This window comes from Rhinoraja longicauda, chromosome 11, assembly GCF_053455715.1.
Source record: "Rhinoraja longicauda isolate Sanriku21f chromosome 11, sRhiLon1.1, whole genome shotgun sequence".
In the NCBI taxonomy this organism is placed as follows: Eukaryota; Metazoa; Chordata; class Chondrichthyes; order Rajiformes; family Arhynchobatidae; genus Rhinoraja; species Rhinoraja longicauda.
Genome location: NC_135963.1, coordinates 6,929,698 through 6,949,328, shown reverse-complemented (window position 1 = coordinate 6,949,328; position 19,631 = coordinate 6,929,698). Strand labels below are relative to the sequence as shown.

General features: G+C 42.9%; 2 protein-coding genes across 2 annotated transcripts in view; one reads left to right on the top strand and one right to left on the bottom strand.

Annotated features, from left to right (window-relative positions):
- hs2st1a (heparan sulfate 2-O-sulfotransferase 1a) overlaps positions 1-17,724 on the bottom strand; it is a 118,260-nt gene extending 100,536 nt beyond the window's left edge. The window contains exon 1 of the mRNA XM_078408180.1: positions 17,203-17,724. Within this exon, the coding sequence (XP_078264306.1) occupies positions 17,203-17,326 (124 nt within the window). The 5' untranslated portion in view covers positions 17,327-17,724. The remainder of the gene's footprint in view (positions 1-17,202) is intronic.
- A 725-nt stretch (positions 17,725-18,449) lies between these two features.
- The window catches only part of selenof (selenoprotein F), a 41,123-nt gene continuing 39,941 nt past the window's right edge, over positions 18,450-19,631 (top strand). Inside the window, exon 1 of the mRNA XM_078407896.1 lies at positions 18,450-18,507. Within this exon, the coding sequence (XP_078264022.1) occupies positions 18,460-18,507 (48 nt within the window). The 5' untranslated portion in view covers positions 18,450-18,459. The remainder of the gene's footprint in view (positions 18,508-19,631) is intronic.

Genomic DNA, 19,631 nt, shown 5'->3' with positions numbered 1-19,631 from the left:
TTAATACAGTAAGAATAAAGTAAGGCATTTGTGGAGGTGTAAAAGGAAATGTACAATGAGAGGATATTGAGCGATGTAGACATTTGTTGCCTCTGGTGTGCACGGAGCCTTAAAAGTAAGAGAATAAGTCAATAAGGTGCATGAAACACATAGGATGCTACTGATCATGAGCAGAGTACAACTTGGGAATTGTTTACTGTACTAGTCACCACATTACATGAAAGATGTGGTTGCAATGGGGAAAAAATGCGTTTGAGGGTTACAAAAATCTTAATTGGACTTATGTTAACCTCGGCGTCCTACCATTCCTCACTGTCTCAAGATTCCTCAACAGACACAGGTCATCAGATTATGAGCACCCGACTTAAGGACAGTCAGCACATATGAACGAACATTTAGGAGACCAGCGGTAGAAATTTGCTAGCTACTGTGGGGGTTACCTTTTGTCAAGTGGGAAAAGGAGCATTTCCACATGACTTCTCTTCCCACACACAACTTCAAGCCACAACAATCGGGGAGAGGGGTGGGTGGGGGTTGAGCCAAGCTGAGACGGGAAAGCTGAACAGACTCACTCACTGAGTCAGTGAGGTTGACAGACATCTGCTCTTCCGGCACCTGTTCGTTCTCCCATTACAGCTGTTCTTGTTTATTTTCAGTTTACGAACAGTTCTGAGGAATGGAAGCCTCTCATAACCTGGGCACTTCCTGTAATATGAATTTGTGGATTTTTAAGTACAAGTATATTTTGCAGGAACCTACCCAGCCAATTTTAGGAATGGGAATGCCACTGCCAAATCAGGCAGATTTAACGTGATCCTCAATTATAGCTTAAGAAGGGTCTCGACCCGAAACGTCACCCATTCCTTCTCCCCAGAGATGCTGCCTGACCCGCTGAGCTACTCCAGCATTTTGTGTCTATCCTCAATTATATAGGCAGCCACTTCCCAACCTGCAGAGGATAAAGAACCATAGTTACATAATTAGGAAAAGGAAAAATAGCTAACAACAAAATGTTTCTGTCAATGGTAAGTGCTGTGCTCAACAAATTCATTAAGCTATGAATAAGGAATACTTGGCAGGTCAGTAGCATGGTAATTTACTGGTAAAAATCATGCAGAGATAAAAAGAAAATGACAAATCAAAAAAATGACATTTGGAGGTGGATTCTAAAGAAACAGCCAAAACATCATAATTGAGAGCTTGCATTTTTAAAATATTCATATTGAGAGCTTGCACATTTCATTCATATCCATTCACATTGTTATATAACTTATTTCCAATTACGTTTGGCTCCTTTGTAAATCGAAAGGCCTTGGCAAAGTTTTAAATACTTGACCATAAAGTATAGCAGGAAGTAAAATTTACAAGTCAAACAGTCCATCACCCAATCTAGCCTCCCCACATTCCCCCTTCCCCCCCCCGCATCAACTCCATCTTAACTTCACATGGCCTCAGAAAGCAATCAACAAAATCCAGGAACCACTCACACCTCTTTTCTCCGCTCTACCATCGAGCAGGAAATTCAAAAGTTTGAAAGCACGTGCCACCAGATTCAAGAAAAACTTTTCCTCCGATGTTTACAAGGTTCTTGAATGGACCTTCGAAATGCTATGGGTAAATTTCAAATCGCCCAATCTACCTCATTACACCCCTTGTACTTTCTCTTGCTCTAATTCTATATTCTGCATTAAGTTTCAACATGCACTGTGTGATGCACTCATTTATGGTACAATTTGTTGCTTGGATAACACGCAAAATAAAAAAAGTAACTGTATCTTGGTGCAGGTGACTAAAATATACCAATGGGTGATAAAGTGTTTTTTAGCAAATACTTTAAAAATCAGATAACATAACAGATTTGCATAGTATTACAAAGGTGTTTTAGCCGTTTTCTCCCAGATCCAATAAAAGAACTGTGGAAATAGCTTTTGCAATTTCTCCAGTTATTTGGCATATATTAAAAAATCGAGCACCTTCTGTTTGAGTTGTTCAGTCATAAGTGATGCAATTAGAGGCAATTTTTTTTCTTCCATATGCCAAGTATCCAAACTTCTTGAGAAGTATTTTCCTACCTATCTGAAAAGTTATAAATGTGTCCGAAATAATATACCACATCTCTTCCCGCATCCAGACGATTAAATTATTTTTACCATGAGCAAGTTTTCTCATATATTATCTGAGTAATGGAAAGGGGGGGGGGGGGGTGATGGTGCTGAAGAAGACAACAATTTAGCTATTAATTACTCAATTGGCCCAAATTCACTATTAGCTCAGTTTCTACTCAAACAATTCATTGTTTGAAAGTAAAATTAACATGTATTTTTTTGATCTGCTGAACTCTCAATAAACAAGCAGGCACATGGCATGATGGAATATCATGCTTCTTTCATAGTTGGAAAACAAGCTGAATTAACAATTAAATGTCTGTTTTCATGATGCAAGATTCCTACTTAAAAAAAAAATCAAACTGAAAAGTTGGTGAACTTTGCTGGAATTTACAATGGGTCAGAGAAATGGTAATTTAATTAACTAATTCTAGTTGGATTTTCAGTGGCTTACTGTAGAACTTGTCTTCAGAGGTCCGCCACACACAAAAACCAACCATCTCCTCAAAGTTTCATCCAAAAAGTAATTTCTGTTGCCTTCCAATATAGCTTAGAAAAATGCTCGGGCTGGTTAAAAAGCTGATCTTGCCCACTCCTGTTACTTAAACTCCTTTCCTTCCCCTAAAAACACATTTATATTTATCAAACAGTGTAAAGAACCTTCTAGATGGCAAGTACAGGCAGGTGGTACTTGGCGACTGGCATGGACAAGATGGGCTGAAGGGATTATCTCCATGCTATATGATTCTTAAATGTTTCTATCCCTGCCTCAGTAGGTCACAGCAAACTCCACATTCTCACCAGTCAAGGCAGTTAGAGGAAAAGATAGCGAGAATAAAGACAATTCACATCTTTTCACGTTCCTTTGTCACCATTTAAGCTTTTGTGTCCCTGCCCCCCCAACTACCCAATTAGCCCTTTGACCTGATGATCTCCACATCTTTTCCCTGCGGCAACCCTGGCATAATACTCTTAGATGTTTTCCTTTGCCCCATCCATCCCTCTCCCATTCTCAGATTAAAACTAACCCATCTTCTCTCTTTTCCAGCCCTGACTCAAAGTGCAAACTGGTTCTCTTGCCACATAAGAGTTCTTTGCCCAATGTTTACAGCATCTTCTTGTTACCATAATGGCACTTCTTGGAGTCAGAGTTATAAGCTGGAGGCCGCCAGCTCCAGGTGTTTGGCCGATGGTAGGCCGCAGCGTGAACAGAGACACGACCCAGAAAAAAAGGTCGGGTCTCCTTTCGGAAGAGACAATTTTACAGTCCCCCCCCCCACACATAGTACACAATCACAAAAAAAACTACATCACATCTAAACACTACAATTAAGACAAAAAACAACCGGACTGCAGGTGAGCCACAGCTGCTGCACAGCGCCGCCACTTCCTGATACCTACAATACTAATATGCTTTCAACTCAACGCAGTGACGCAAAGCAAGCAATGATAACTTCTTCCATGCTCAGGCTACGAATTTCAACTAGTCTTTTTTTTCATCCAAGGCAACAGAAAGAGAGACAACTTTCTTTTATCATCAGGGCTTGTATATCATGAATAATAATAAAGGATAATGAAATGATATAACAATCAATTGTGATCTTTTTCAGTTGTGTGTGTAAATTGAAGAGCAAATTAATCCTATTAATTGCCTGCAATTTGCAGAAGAATTGATTTAATACTGGGGCAATATATTTGCCAATGATAGAAGATTCAATGCATTTATCAAGGATAGGTTCATGAGTATCTATCAGTGGTTAACCAATACAACACAAATTTGCACACATTGGCAATGCAAATGCTTAACAGTTTAATACAGATTTTAAGTACTTCAGAAGGTTGGTGAAAAATTAATCAGTCATTAAAAGAGCCCACGGAATTTGAATAATAAAAATGTAACAATGACATTAACACACCAAAGTAATTAGTTAAAGTTATCAGGCTACACAAGACATTCAAAATAGTTTCTGCACATCTCCAAACGTACCACATACCCAGCGACACCAACATGGACATTTTAGATAACAATTAGTAAATGCGTTGTTGAATTTCCAAAAAATAAATTAAGGATTATGTAAATACCACCCAGTCTATTGAACATGTGCTGAAAGAATGCAACCACAAATTGACACGGAAATTTAAAAAAAAACATCATCAGCCCCTCAGACAACTTTTAAGATATCCGAATACAAAGAACGTCAATTGCAACCTGGAATCATTTTGGTGAGGGCAATGACATCTCCTCACCAACAACTTTACCGCATTCCCAAAAAATGTTTATGTACTGTGTAAATCTCAAAACTACTTTCATGTTGCTCAAATTTGGCACTTTCTCTCTGCTCGCATCTAAACTCTTCCTTTATGCATTCCTGCACCTGCAATATCCTCAAGTCAAGTCAAGTCAATTTTATTTGTATAGCACATTTAAAAACAACCCACGTTGACCAAAGTGCTGTACATCTGATTAGGTACTAAGGAAAAAAATGAAACATACAGTAGCACGCAAACAGTTCACAGCGCCTCCTCAATGAGCCTCAAACGCTAGGGAGTAGAAATAGGTTTTGAGCCTGGACTTAAAGGAGTCGATGGAGGGGGCAGTTCTGATGGGGGGAGGGATGCTGTTCCACAGTCTAGGAGCTGCAACCGCAAAAGCGCGGTCACCCCTGAGCTTAAGCCTAGACCGCGGGATAGTGAGTAGCCCCAAGTCGGCCGACCTGAGGGACCTGGAGTTAGAGAGGGGGGTTAGAAGATTTTTGATGTAGGGGGGGGAATGTCCATTTAGGGCTTTATACGTGAATAGGAGAGCTTGAAGTTGATTCTGTACCGTACAGGGAGCCAGTGGAGAGAGGCCAGAATCGGGGTGATGTGGTCCCTTTTACGGGTACCCGTCAGGAGTCTCGCTGCGGCGTTTTGGACCAGTTGCAGGCGGGACAGGGAAGATTGGCTGATCCCAGTGTATAGGGAGTTGCAGTAGTCTAGGCGGGAGGAAATGAAAGCGTGAATGATTTTTTCTGTGTCGTCGAATTGGAGGAAAGGTTTGATTTTAGCTATGGTTCGAAGTTGGAAGAAGCTGGCTTTTACCACAGCGTTGACTTGCTTATCAAATTTTAATGCAGAGTCAAATATCATGCCGAGGTTTTTGACATGCGATTTGACTAGGCAGGATAGACTTCCAAGACTGCCTGTTATCGATTTGATGGAGTCGGGGGGGCCGAATAGGATGACCTCAGATTTGCTCTCATTTAATTGGAGGAAGTTCTGTGCCATCCAACATTTTATGTCCTCAAGGCAGTGTAAGAGGCTGTTTAAATTTGACTGGTTGTTGGGTTTCAGGGGGAGGTAAAGCTGAGTGTCACCGGCATAGCAGTGGAAAGAAATGCCGTGCCTTTGAATGATTTGGCCAAGGGGGAGCATGTATAGAGAGAAGAGAATGGGGCCTAGGATGGAGCCTTGTGGAACTCTGCAGGAGAGGCTAGCTGGAGCAGAGGAATAACTGCCTATGTTGATGGCGAAACTCCTATCTTTGAGATACGAAGCGAACCAGCTCAGGGCAGTGCCATCAATGCCAACCGCGTACCGGAGACGGTCAATAAGGATGGTGTGGTCCACTGTATCGAACGCTGCGCTGAGGTCGAGAAGGAGCAGGATTGCACAGTCGCCGGTGTCGATGGCGAGAAGCAGGTCGTTGTGTACCTTCAACAAGGCAGACTCTGTGCTGTGGTGGGCTCTGAAACCTGACTGGAAACTTTCCAGGATGGTGTTTTGGTGCAGGTAGGGCACTAATTGGTTTAGGATTGCCTTTTCAAGGACTTTGGACAGGAATGGCAATTTGGAAATGGGTCTGTAGTTGCTAGGCAAGGTGGGGTCTAGGTTAGGTTTTTTCAGTAGGGGCTGGACCACCGCGTGCTTGAAACTAGTTGGAACAGTGCCAGTTGCCAGAGAACTGTTGATAATAGAGAGGATGCTGGGACCGGCTATTGCAATGACATCCTTCAGAAGGGCAGTGGGGGCAGGATCAAGGGGGCAGGTTGCAGGTTTCATAGCGGAGACAAGCTTTGCAAGGGAGGATAGAGTGACGGGTTGGAAGCAGTCCAATTTAGATGAACAGACTAGTGAGACAGCTAGGTCACGAGGGGAAATGTTCATTCTAATGTTCTCAACTTTGTTGGTGAAAACTTTAGCGAATTCTTCGCACTTAGCAGGGGACCCAACTAAGCTGGTACTGGGGGCGGGACATATGACAGAGGTAATTGTTCTAAATAGGACCTTGGAGTTATGAGAGTTTTTGGAAATAAGGTCGGAGAAGTATTGTGCTCTAGCAGACTTTACTGCTTCCTGGTATTTGAGAAGATTGTTTCTCAGAATTTCGAAGGAAATTTGAAGCTTGTCACATTTCCACCTCCTTTCTGATTTTCTGCACTCCCTTCTTAGGGCTTTGGTGGTGTCATTGAGCCACGGCCGACCTTTGGGCTTAGGCTTTTTCATTTTAAGGGGAGCGATAGAATCCAGGATGGAAGAGCAAGTGATATTAAATAAAGAGGCGAGATCTTCAGTGCTGAGATGGGGGGGGAGAGGCCTCAATAGTGCAGATGTTGGGGGCAGCTGTGAGAGCCTCGGAGAATTTACTGGCAGTCAATGAATTTATGTCGCGGGAGTAGCGAACAGGGAGATGAGATTTTGCGGGAGATAAAGGCAGAGATGCGTCAAAAATGATAGCGCTGTGATCCGATAGACAGGCTTCAGTAGTTTCAATGTTGTTGATTGGGAATCCGGACAATAACACTAGGTCGAGAGTATGGCCTAACTTGTGAGTGGGTCCCGTGGTGTGAAGAGTCAGATTGAAGGACTCAACCAGGTGCATAAATTCACTCACAAGAGGCTTAGTGGGACAGCAAACATGAATATTAAAGTCACCAAGAATCATGATCCGGTCAAATTTGTGCAAAATGCTAGAAATCAGATCAGCAAATTGGGTGATGAAGTCCTTATGCATTTTTGGTGGGCGATACACAAGAACAATTAAGAGGGGATAGGCTAGGCCTACTTTAATTAATTGCACCTCGAAACTGGAGAAATGATCAGCGTTTAGGAGGCGGCAGTTGAAATGTTTCTTAAACACAGTGGCTAAGCCCCCACCGCGTCCGGAGAGCCCACTACCTCTACCCCACTTCCCATATACACTTTCTCCAGATATTTCCTTCAAGTTTCCTTGTGCCCAATGCCTCACTCATTCCACGTTTCTTTTTAATTTTATATCTTCCCTCTCTCCAGATCAGGCTTGCAGCATTTGTCCACCATGTCACACACGGTACCTCTACTATCCCAGAAGGCTGATGCAAATCCAACATGTCACCAATGACTCTTACCAATTTTTACAGAAGCACCCTAGAAAACATTCTACTTGGATGCATCTCAGCTTGGCATGGCAGCTCCATCCAAGATTGCAAGAAATTGCAGAGTTGTAAAACAGATCCATCAGGCAAATCAACCTCCCTTCCATTGACTCTACACCACGCATCCAATGCTATTCTCCCTTCACCCCTCCCCCATTGGGCAGAAACTTGAAAGCATGCACCACCAGATTCAAAAACAGCTTCACGTGTGTTGTTATCAGAGGATAACAGCATATATGCCACGGATAGAACCGATCTCACAATCTGCCTTGCTGCTACCCTTGCACTTCATGCATTCTCTGCTATCTGCACTGATTATTCCCTCTTTTGCAATTCCTGATGTCCTCGTGCATGATCACGATTTGCCTGGATAACGCACAAAACAAACATTTTAGTGTACACACGAAATTGAATATCCAAATCTTCACCATCTATCCAGCAGCACAAAGCTGTCGAAGTTGAAAATTTGCCCAATGCAATCACTATGTTCCACGCGTTGAGCTGGTAATCTGGAAAGACGTCAAAATAAGTGGAGGAGCTAGATGGGAGAGAATAGAGAATGTGCCGATGTAATGGAAGAGATCTATACTGTTGAGAGAACATGAAGTGCAGAGGCAGAACGAGGAAGGAGGGGAATTCCCCTTCATAGAACATTTCCAACAATGGAAGTAATACGCCTGTGCCAATCAATAAAAACTACCAAATCCTTGGTCAAACAAAATCTCCAAGGTCCAAAAATTCTCATTGGCTACAATTGACGTTACTAAAACTGCTTATTGCCGTAATGCTGTTTGCGAAGGCTTCGTGAGAGAAAATTGGTCACCGTGTTCCCCAAACTACTGAGAGCAAATTTAGATTTCGAGATACAGCACGGAAACAGGCCCTTCGGCCCACCAGGTCCGCGCCGCCCAGCGATCCCCGCACATTAACACTATCCTACACCCTAAGGACAATTTTTACATTTGCCCAGCCAATTAACCTACATACCTGTAAATCTTTGGATTCCACTTGTAATGCACTTCATAGATGCCAGTCATTTTGCACAATTCTGAACAGGTGCAATACAAATTCAAGTGATTTCCTTTAACAAGGGCAGGGAATTTGGAAGTCACAGATATTCCATTCCACTTTATTATTGCATTGCAAATGCTTTAGAATTCCAATTCCAACATAGCAGGCAATATTGCATTCATTTCATAGCTATGCTGAAACCATACAATTTGCATTCGAAGTTTGATTTCAGTGGAAGAATGATCACGTTCTAAATAATTTGCTTCAAAATAAATATTGACTGCATTCAACACTGAGATTAAATATTGAGTTTAAGATGTGCTAAACAAATTTATTGCAATTTTCCCATCTGACAAAACCATTTGGGGATGTGCTTTTTGCCTTGCCATCACCTTTCCAAAAGGAGACAGTTCACAGCTCAGAATTTACAGCAATTAAGATTAAGAAACCACCAGTACAATTGTCAAAATTAACCACAACTTCTGGCAATTTTGCATGCATAATTAAATATGAAAATCCAGACAGCTGTTATTAGTGATATTCGGCTGTTCTGCAGGTTTCCCAGATACAATAAACAAAGAATCACAGAGAATTAAAAATGTTTTATAAAGGAAGCATATTTATTTTACTGTAAGAATAGTAAGATTGCAAATGACAAACCCAGGAGGAGGGGAAATGTAAATTACAAGGATGCTGCAAAGATCAAGGTAATTTAGACAAGTTGAGTCAATGGGCAAATGCCTGACAGATATGATTTAAAATGGATAAGTGTGGAAGATGCATGATTTGGATATCCTTATATATCCATAGCACAAAGAAGGCATTCTGGTGCAGACAGCAGTTAGGAAAGCAACAGGTATAGTTGCCTTCACAGCAAGAGAATTTATGTACAGGAGCAAGAAAGACTTGTTGCAGCTGCACTTTGATAAGATTGGAGCTGTGGAGTTTGTGTGCAGGAAGAAGCTGTTTACCATGGAAGTGCAATGAAGATTTACTAGACCGATTCGCATAATGGCAGTGCTGACGCACAAGCAGAGAGCAGGTTGGTTAGGCCTATGTTCTCTAGAGTTTAGAAGAACAAAGGCATCTCAGAAGTTATACAATTCTAACAGGAGCAGGCAAAAAGATACCCTGCATAGCTGAACAATCCAGAACCAAGGATAAAACCTCAGTATTACAAGGTTGACCATACAGCAAGAAAAAAAAAAGGAAGAATTTCTTCACCCACAGCTTGGTGAATCTGTAGCAAACTCTACCACAAATCATCAAGGACAAGGTACATCAAGGGTCTCGACCCAAAACTTGACTGTTCATTTCCTTTCGCCGATGCTGTCAGATCCACTGAGTGTCTCCAGAAGCACATTTTTGTTTCAAGTTTCAGCACCTGGACTCTTGATGCTGAAGATCAAGGGATATGGGGAAAAAATTGGGTCAGGATAGATTTAGATTTAGAGATACAGCGCGGAAACAGGCCCTTCGACCCACCAAGTCCGCGCCGCCCAGCGATCCCCGCACATTAACACTATCCTACACACACTAGGGAATATTTTTACATTTACCCAGTCAATTAACCTACATACCTGTACGTCTTTGGCGTGTGGGAGGAAACCGAAGATCTCGGAGAAAACCCACGCAGGTCACGGGGAGAACGTACAAACTCCGTACAGACAGCGCCCGTAGTCAGGATCGAACCCGAGTCTCTGGCGCTGCATTCGCTGTAAGGCAGCAACTCTACCGCTGCGCCACCGTGCCGCCCAGGATAATGTTACGGATAATCAGCAATAATCATGATTAATGTCGTAGGCCTCAAGGACCCGTCCTTATTTTCAACAATTCTAGGTTACCAAAAACTGTAAACAAGTTTACTTCAGCTACGTATGTTGGGAATCTGGAACAAAAGCAGTGAAAACACTAAGCAAGTTATTTCCAGCATCTTTAAAAAAGGAACAAGAATTAACAATTCAAGTTAGGAGGCTCTGCATCAGGGCATCCAAAAGGTTTGATAGTTAATAAATGACTTAGTGAACTGTAATCACTGTTGTGCTATAGAAAACAGCCATCTTGGGCATAGTAAACTCTCAAACTCCAAACAAATTGTGCAATATTGGTCAAGATATGGGGAATAACAATACCGTACATCAAAATTGCTTCATGCTGTTTTGCATGTTCATCTGAGAATACAGATGACCTTGTTTGCATCATTTCGAAAAGATGGCAGCTCCAACTGCACAACACGCTTTCACTACCACACAGATATAGCACTCTGGATTTGTGAACTGAGCCATAGGTTTTATAGTCACAGAGTTCATACCGCATGGAAACAGGCCCCTTGGCCCATCCCATCAATGCCAACCAAGTTACCCCATATAAGATAATCCCATTTGCCCACATTTGGCCCATATCCCTCTAAACCTTTCTTAGCATGTACTTGTCCAAGAGACTTTCAAATTTAGATCTGAAAAATGTACTTGATGTCATTACTTCAATATTTTAAAATTCTTTGCTACCACAAATGTGCAATAATATTAAAAGCTATATTTCAACTTCCATCTTCAAGCATTTGTCAAAATATCTGATTTTTTTAAAAAATTGAAAGCATGATAAAATGGAGGTTTAAGGTTTCTTAGTTTGTTGGCTGAAAGAATAATTTATCTGATTGGCTATGCTGTCACATTGATGAAATTGTTATTTCACACCAGAGATGCCCGACAGATGGTGCCAGGCTGCCGATCACATTGGGAAAGGTCTACAGGAGTTAATGGGATAAATCTTCTGCCAGGATCTGTAACAGATCTTCCAGGAAATATACCCAGAACTAAGCAATTCCCAAGCCGAGACTGCACTGTTGCTTTCTGCTCTGAGAATTAGCCAGGCAACTTTTGCACTGTCCTGTTGGAATCCTCTAGGGCCAATGGGGCAGCATGATCTTTTTGCACATATCCAAATCTCAGGCCATCAAATTCAACATTAAGTGCACTGCATGTTAATCAGCCGCCTGCCCAATAGACCCATTCAAATCAAAGAGAGAAATCAAATGCCAGTAGGTCTTATAATTGGATTTATGTTAATTTACATGTTTTAATTGTTTTAAGTCTTTGTATTTTTAATTGCTATAACATTAAAAATATAATAATAATTTTAATATTAACATGACACAGGGAGAATATTGAATGTCGAGAAAATATATTAGCAGGTGGAGATGACATGTGACTCTATTGACCCCCACACACACCGACTGAAAACAATCCCAGCTTTATATAAACTCCTTAATCCAGCTTCCAGTGGCTACGTCATAAGTGATAGGAGCAGAATTAGGCCATTCTGCCCATCAAGTCTACTCCGCCATTCAATAATGGCTGATCGATTTCTCCCTCCTAACCCCATTCTCCTGGCTTCTCTCCATAACCCTTGACACCCGTACTAATCAATAATCTATCAATCTCTGCCTTAAAAATATCCATTGACGGCCTCCACGGCCTTCAGCGGCAAATAATTCAACAGATTCACCACCCTCTAACTAAAGAAATTCCTCCTCATCTCCTTCCTAAAGGAACATCCTTTAATTCTGAGGCTATGACCGCTGGTCCTAGACTCGCCCATTAGTGGAAACATCCTCTCCACATCCACTCTATCCAAGCCTTTCACTATTCAGTAAGTTTCAATGAGGTCCCCCTCATCTTTCTAAACTCGAGCGAGTACAGGCCGTCATACTCTCATTATGTTAACCCACTCATTCCTGGGATCATTCTTGTAAACCTCCCCTGGACCCTCTCCAGAGCCAGCACATCCTTCCTCAGATATGATGCCCAAAATTGCTCACATTACTCCAAATGCAGCCTGACCAGCGCCTTATAGAGCCTCAGCATTACATCCCAGTTTTTATATTCTAGCCCTCTTGAAATAAATGTTAGCATTGTGTTTGCCTTCCTTACTCCCGATTCGACTTACAAATTAACTTTTTGGGAATCCTGCACCAGCACTCCCAAGTCACTTTGCACCTCCGATTGCTGGATTCTCTCCCCATTTACAAAATAGTCTACGCCTTAATTCCTATTAGAAAAATACATGGCTCCACGCTTTCCTACACAATATTCCATCTGCCACTTCTCTACCCTCTCTCCCAACCTGTCCAAGTCCTTCAGCAGAGTCCCTGCTTTCTCTACACTACCTGCCCCTCCACCTATTTTAGAATCATCCGCAAACTTGGCCACAAAGCCTTCACTCCCTTCACCCAAGTCATTAATGTGCAACGTGAAGAGTAGCGGCCCCAGCACCAATCCCTGCAGAACTCCACTAGTCACTGCCCAGCAGTGGTGCAACGGTAGAGCTGTTGCCTCATGGGTGGGAATAGCGTAGATGAAAATCTTGGCTGGCAAGAGCAAGTTGAGCCAAAGGGCCTGCTTCAATGCTGAATGACTCCATGCAGGTGCTCCTCAGCATACAATGCGGTTCCGTTCCAAGAAACCCATCGGAAACCGAAAATATTATAAGTCGAAATGCATTTAATACACGCCATCACGTGGCCAGAAGCGAGCTGCTGCGAGCTGCCGTTTGCACCATCGCAAAGTCGAAATATCGCAAGTCGACGCATCGTAAGTCGGGGAGCACCGTTATAAATTAAAGATAGTCCGCGAAATATTTTCACTCTCTTTCAAAAAGGGAAGACAAATTAGCTTCAAATCTATTTTCAACAGATGCAATTCAACTTTTGCAACATTGTAGAAAAGGCCTGTTTCCGGCTGTATATATATGATGATATGATGATAGTGAAAGAAAACAGTAGGTGTGTGTAGGCATTGAGAATTGCTTGGTTTTCAATCACCATTCCAGATCTCTGCATTCTTCCAATGCCGGTTTGTTGCATACTCCCAATTCCGTATTATATCATATTATATCAACCACGAAATTCCCATTCTTAAACTTCTCCACTTGAAAGATTCTCTTAAAAAAAACTACTGTTCCATTACATCTTTGATTATGTCCGTTAGCACAGACCATTGCAACGCCATTACGTGGGAGAAACTCTTTTGGGGCTCAAAAGATTGTTTAATTGCAAATGGCAAGACCACAAACTTGCCTGCAGCCTTCTTCATTGCCTCAAAATAGTCTATATTTTTTCCTCCTATATAATCTAAGATCATGTGGCCTTATTTATTTTGCCATATCCTTTGCACAATAAAAATGCATATGATCAGGGACCAAAATAGATGAAATTACAAAGTTAATGGGCAAAGGTATCTGAATGAGCTCATTTATAAAAGGAGCAGATGGAACACTGCCCAGAACATCAAAACATTCAAATCAACATTCCTGAGGAGACTAAAGAAGGTCCATCTGTCTCCTCAGATTCTGGTGAACTTCTACCGCTGCACTATCGAGAGCATCCTTACTAACTGTATCACAGTATGGTTATGGCAACTGCTCTGTCTCCGACCGGAAAGCACTGCAGAGGGTGGTGAAAACTGCCCAACGCATCACCGGTTCCTCACTCCCCTCCATTGAGTCTATCCAGAGTAGGCGATGTCTGCAAAGGGCGTACTGCATCGTCAAGGACAGCTCTCACCCCAACCACAGATCGCTACAGGTCTCTCCGTTCCCGGACCTGCAGGTTCAGGAACAGCTTCTTTCCTGCAGTCGTTACCTTACTTAACTCTGCGCTTCGGTGATTGCTGCCACCCCCCCCCCCCCCCCCCCCCACCCACCCACCCACCCCATCAGTGACTGATCTCGCTCACCGGAATTTCCACTACCGCTACTGTGCATATATGTATATATTATATGTTTTACTATTCCATCACATGCACTCTGGTTAAGATGCTAACTGCATTTCGTTGTCTCTGTACTTGTACACTGCACAATGACAATAAAGTTTGTATTGTATTGTAAAGTTTGTATTGTAAAAGTTAACAAAGGTTATAATGAAGACCAAGCAGAAGATCAGAGAATGCAGATGTTTTAGAAACATTGAAAATAGGTGCAGGAGTAGGTCATTCGTCCCTTCGAGCCAGCACCGCCATTCAATATGATTCTTGGCTGATCATCCAAAATCAGTACGGCGTTCCTGCTTTTTCCCCATATCCCTTGATTCCTTTAGCCCCAAGAGCTAAATCTAACTCTCTTGGAGAAGGATGGAACACATATGGTCAATTAGAAATCTGAAAACCAAACTGAATGCTGAAAGACATATATACAATCAAAAATTACTGGAGATACTCCCGAAAAGTAATTTTTTTTGCAAGTACATATTTTTAAGTTTATCATCTTTTACACCTAATATTTAGATGTTATCATTATTATGAAACACTAGGTTATGGCTCCCCAGCAGACACTGGAATTTAGAAGGATGAGAGGAGATCTTATCGAAACGTATAAGATTATTAAGGGGTTGGACACATTAGAGGCAGGAAACATGTTCCCAATGTTGGGGGAGTCCAGAACAAGGAGCCACAGTTTAAGAATAAGGGGTAGGCCATTTAGAACTGAGACGAGGAAAACCTTTTTCAGTCAGAGAGTTGTGAATCTGTGGAATTCTCTGCCTCAGAAGCCAGTGGAGGCCAATTCTCTGAATGCATTCAAGAGAGAGCTAGATAGAGCTCTTAAGAATAGCAGAGTCAGGGGATATGGGGAGAAGGCAGGAACAGGGTACTGATTGAGAATTATCAGCCATGATCACATTGACTGGCGGTGCTGGCTCGAAGGGCCGAATGGCCTCCTCCTGCACCTATTGTCTATTCTCTGCATATCCACAGGCATATGCAAAAGTATTTTAAATGCTACGATCGCATCTGCCTCAACCACCACATCTGTGGCGCGTTCCAGGCACTCACCAGCCTGCGCAAAAAAAGTGCTCCGCACACCCACCGGTGTTCCAGAGAAAACAATCCAAGTCTGTCCAACCTCTCCCCATAGCTAATACCTCCAGGCATCATTCTGGCAAACCTCCTCTGCACCTTTCCCAAAGACCCCACATCCTTTTTGTAATGGGGTGACCAGAACTGCACACAAAACTCCAAAGATTAGAGAAAATCCAGAATATGCCAAACTGGACCAAGTTTGTTTGATAACAGGAGGGAAATGTGACGGTTTTGTATGTGATTGGAAGATTTGATCAGTGGCGTTTCAAAGGGATCAGTCCTAGGACCCTTTCTGTTTGCCATAAACTTAAATGATTTGTTATGAGTTTAGGAGGTATGATTAGCAAGTTTGAGATGACATTAAAAAAAAGGAGATGCTTTTCAGAGTGAAGAAAAAAAAAGGCACTGTTTAGATGATGTAAATCAGTTGGTAAAATGGCAAAAACTATGGCAGACAGAATTTAACCCTGATACGAGTCAGATTGATGGGAGGGAAGGGGTTGGGAAAAATGGTGTAGTTCAACCATATTTATCTCTGTCAATATGACCTTCACCACATATCTTATGCATGATACACATTCCATTGTGTAATCCAGTCCGGGATTGAGTAGGACTGCAGCCACTGATAAAAGCCTGCTCGTCCCTTAGTTTAGTAGTCTGTAAGTTGATACGAGGAGTGCAACATTATGTATTGTTCACTCTGCATGGGTTTTAATAAATGTTTTGTGGTTCACCCAATACTTTGTAATGGTTTGATTACAAAACAAATGGGGAGATGAAATTCACCACACTGATAGAATGGAGATGTCCAGCTGAATTTGTCATGCCTTAAACAAGCATTATTAAAACATTAGCTAACATCACACAATGACACAAAGAGATACTAATTATTCACATCCCCTTCACAATGCCCCAATTGCGTTCCAGGTAACTGAGTATTTTTAAATATATGATCAGCATTGTAGGAAACGCAGCATCCAACAAACACAGTCAGCTTCCATATACATCGAAATGACAAGAAATGTTTTGGTGAGAAACACATACTGACTAGAATACTGGGACAATTCCCTTATTCTTCAGGGTATCTTTTTACATCCACCCGAGAGAGCAAATGCAGTGTGTTATACTACATCCAAATGTACTTCTAACCGTGCACTGCTGCACAGCCTGCAGAATTGTTGAAAAAGTCCCTTAAATGGAAAACAATGCCACTTCCAACCATTAACTCAATTGCAACTTTCCCACCGTTTGTAAAAGAACACCTTTATATATCACATTTCCACCAAATTGTCCAGGTTTAAACCGACTCAGTTGCATAATTAGCTATTGTAACAAGCCCTACATGCGCTAGTGCTTTTCCATTCAAACTACACCAACCCTAAAACACACGCACACAACAAAACACCCTTGTAAATGCTGGGATTTCTTGCAATTAGTCAAGTACAGGCCCAACTCCTATTTTTCGAATAACGGGGGGCACAAACGAGAATCGGAATTGTTAACAGCTGCTGCTTTTAAGGAGCACCAATAGGGATGACTTAGAAATACAATGGTGTTTTTTTCCATACAGATGCAATTATATTCTGTAAGTCACACAGATGCAATTTTGTAATGCAATGACCAGATTCCAGGCTGTATTTTTAAATGCAATGGCCAGTTTGCAGGCGAAAATTTGAAATGCAATGGACAGATTCTAGGCTACATTTTGAAATACAATGGGCTGATTCCAGGCTATATTTTGAAATACAATGGCCAGGTTGCAGGCTACATTAACGACAAGTGCTGGAGAGGAGGGGAGGGGAATGCTTTCGATGCCCACCCTGCTGTGTGCAGACTTACCCAGCTTTCCCCGAGACTCCTCCAGCTTCTGGATCTGCTTCTCCAGGAACAAAACCATAACGACGAACGCCACAACCACGAGCAGCTGCAATTTAGGCGGCATGATAATTCTTAGAAGCCCCATGAAATTATCAAGACATAACGCGGGGAGGGGGGGGGGGGGGATGGTGCGTGCGAGAAGAAGAAACAAGAAAATAAAGCCTCAAATATGTATCTGTGAAGAAAAAATATATAAGATCACTAAAGATGGAAGAGGTGGCGATGAGGAGTGAAGCGGCACTGGCACTGCCGGTCGGCGTGGAACTGATCTGAGGGGGGATCCCGGGCAAACGTGGAGTACCTCGCCCCGGGGGGGGGGGGAGGGGGGGTTAAACAGACTGAGGGGGGGAAAGGGTGGGTTTTGTTGTTGTCCCTTCCCTCACAAAAGACACCGATTATCTTTCTCAGCGTGTCTTGGCCGGACTCAGCGTCCCGCTCTCCTCTCTCCTCTCTCCTCTCGAAGCCTCGCCCGAACGGCCCTCCCACTTCGATAGGGATGGAGGGAGAGAGGGAGGGCGCTCATTCCGCCCGGCGTGTTTCGTCACAGGGCGTCAATCTCCGCCCGGCGTGCTTCATCACAGGGCGTCGATCTCCACCCGACGTGCTTCGTCACATGGCGTCAATCTCCGCCCGGCGTGCTGCGTCACTCGCTCCATCGCCTTCCCAATTGCGTTCCAGGTAATTGAGTATTTTTAAATGTATGATCAGCATTGTAGGAAACGCAGCATCCAACGAACACAGTCAGACTGTATGTACTTCTAACCGTGCACTGCTGCACAGCCTGTAGAATTGTTGAAAAAGTCCCTTAAATGGAAAACAATGCCACTTCCAACCATTAACTCAATTGCAACTTTCCCACTTTGCCTGCACATCGATCCCGCCCCCTTCCTCCCATTCCATTCGCTTCTCACCCGTCTGATTGACCTCACCTCGACCAATCGTCCTGATCCCACGCTTGATTGACTGCTGCCTCCGCCAATAATTTGGGAGACAGCAACACACGCCCCCTTTTCGCGAAGACCTTTCCTCCCTCCCTTGAGAGTTGTCTACTCTCTCCGCCTTTAATTTTTTTTAAACTACGATAATACAGCAAAAAATTACTTATTAATTTAACAATTTTATCAAATATATATATAATGAAAACTTAAATGTAATGCCTTGCGACAGTTTATCTCCCGACGGTAAGGTAGGTGCCCTGCGAAGGGGCTTTCGTTCAAGATGGCGGTGGACGCGTATCTGTTGTGGTTCTTCTCCCTCTTAAACGCGGTAATTGTTGGAATACTTTGATATAATCGTTGGAATACGCTCATATTCAGCTTATGATTTTCTCCGTGATTTATGTCGCAGGGCCGGGGCGGATTGGGTTGTTCTTTGGTGGGGATTTCTCCGGCTCTGGGTTGGCGCGGGCCTCGACGATGGAGGAAGCAGGATATGCTTTTGGTGACGTGGTGGTGGTCACTGAACTGGCCGTCGTGAACCCACTGAGTTAAGAATTATGTGCAGGATGGAACAGCAGATGCCGGTTTACACCGAACAGACAGAACACAAAATGCTGGGGGGGGATAAAGCCAGCATCCCTGGAGAAAAGGAATGGGTCGACGCCCTTCTTCAGGCTGAGAGTACAGGCAGGGGAGAGGGAGATACAGAGATATGGAAGGGAAACGACAAACCCAAGTCGGGACGATGATAAGGAAACGTAGAATGGTTCAGTGACAGCTGAGAGGAAGCTTCAAGGAGGCATATAATCAGTTAAATTAATCAGAAGGATCGTGAAGCTAGTCGGAACAGTGGAATTAGTCCATTATGTTGTTGTGGGATTTGCATTTAATTCAGCTACTAGTGTTGGTTTGTTTGATCTATGCAGTAGTTCATAAGTGATAGGAGCAGAATTAAGCCATCAAGTCTCTTTAATGACTTCTGCTTTCTGAGCTCCCACTCCCTCATCTTTACTCTGGATGTTCAATCACTCTACACCTCCCAACCAGGAAAGCCTTAAAGCCCTCAGTTTCTTCCTTGAATGCAGAACCATCCAATTTCCCTCTACTAACACTACTCCGCCTAGCAGAGCTGGTCCTTACCCTCAACAACTTCTGCTTTGACTCCTCCCACTTCCTCCAAGTCCAGGCTGTCGCTATAGGTACCCACATGGGTCCCAGCTATGCCTGCCTCTTTGTAGGGAACATTGAACAATCCCTCTTTCAGGCGTACACTGGCTCTATCCCCAAACTCTATCTCTGTTACATTGATGACTGCATCGGTGCTACCTCCTGCACCCATGCACTCATGGACTTCATCAACTTCACCTCCAATTTTCATCCTGCACTCAAATTTACTTGGACCATCTATGACATCTCCCTCCCCTTTCTTGATCTCACAGTCTCCATCACAAG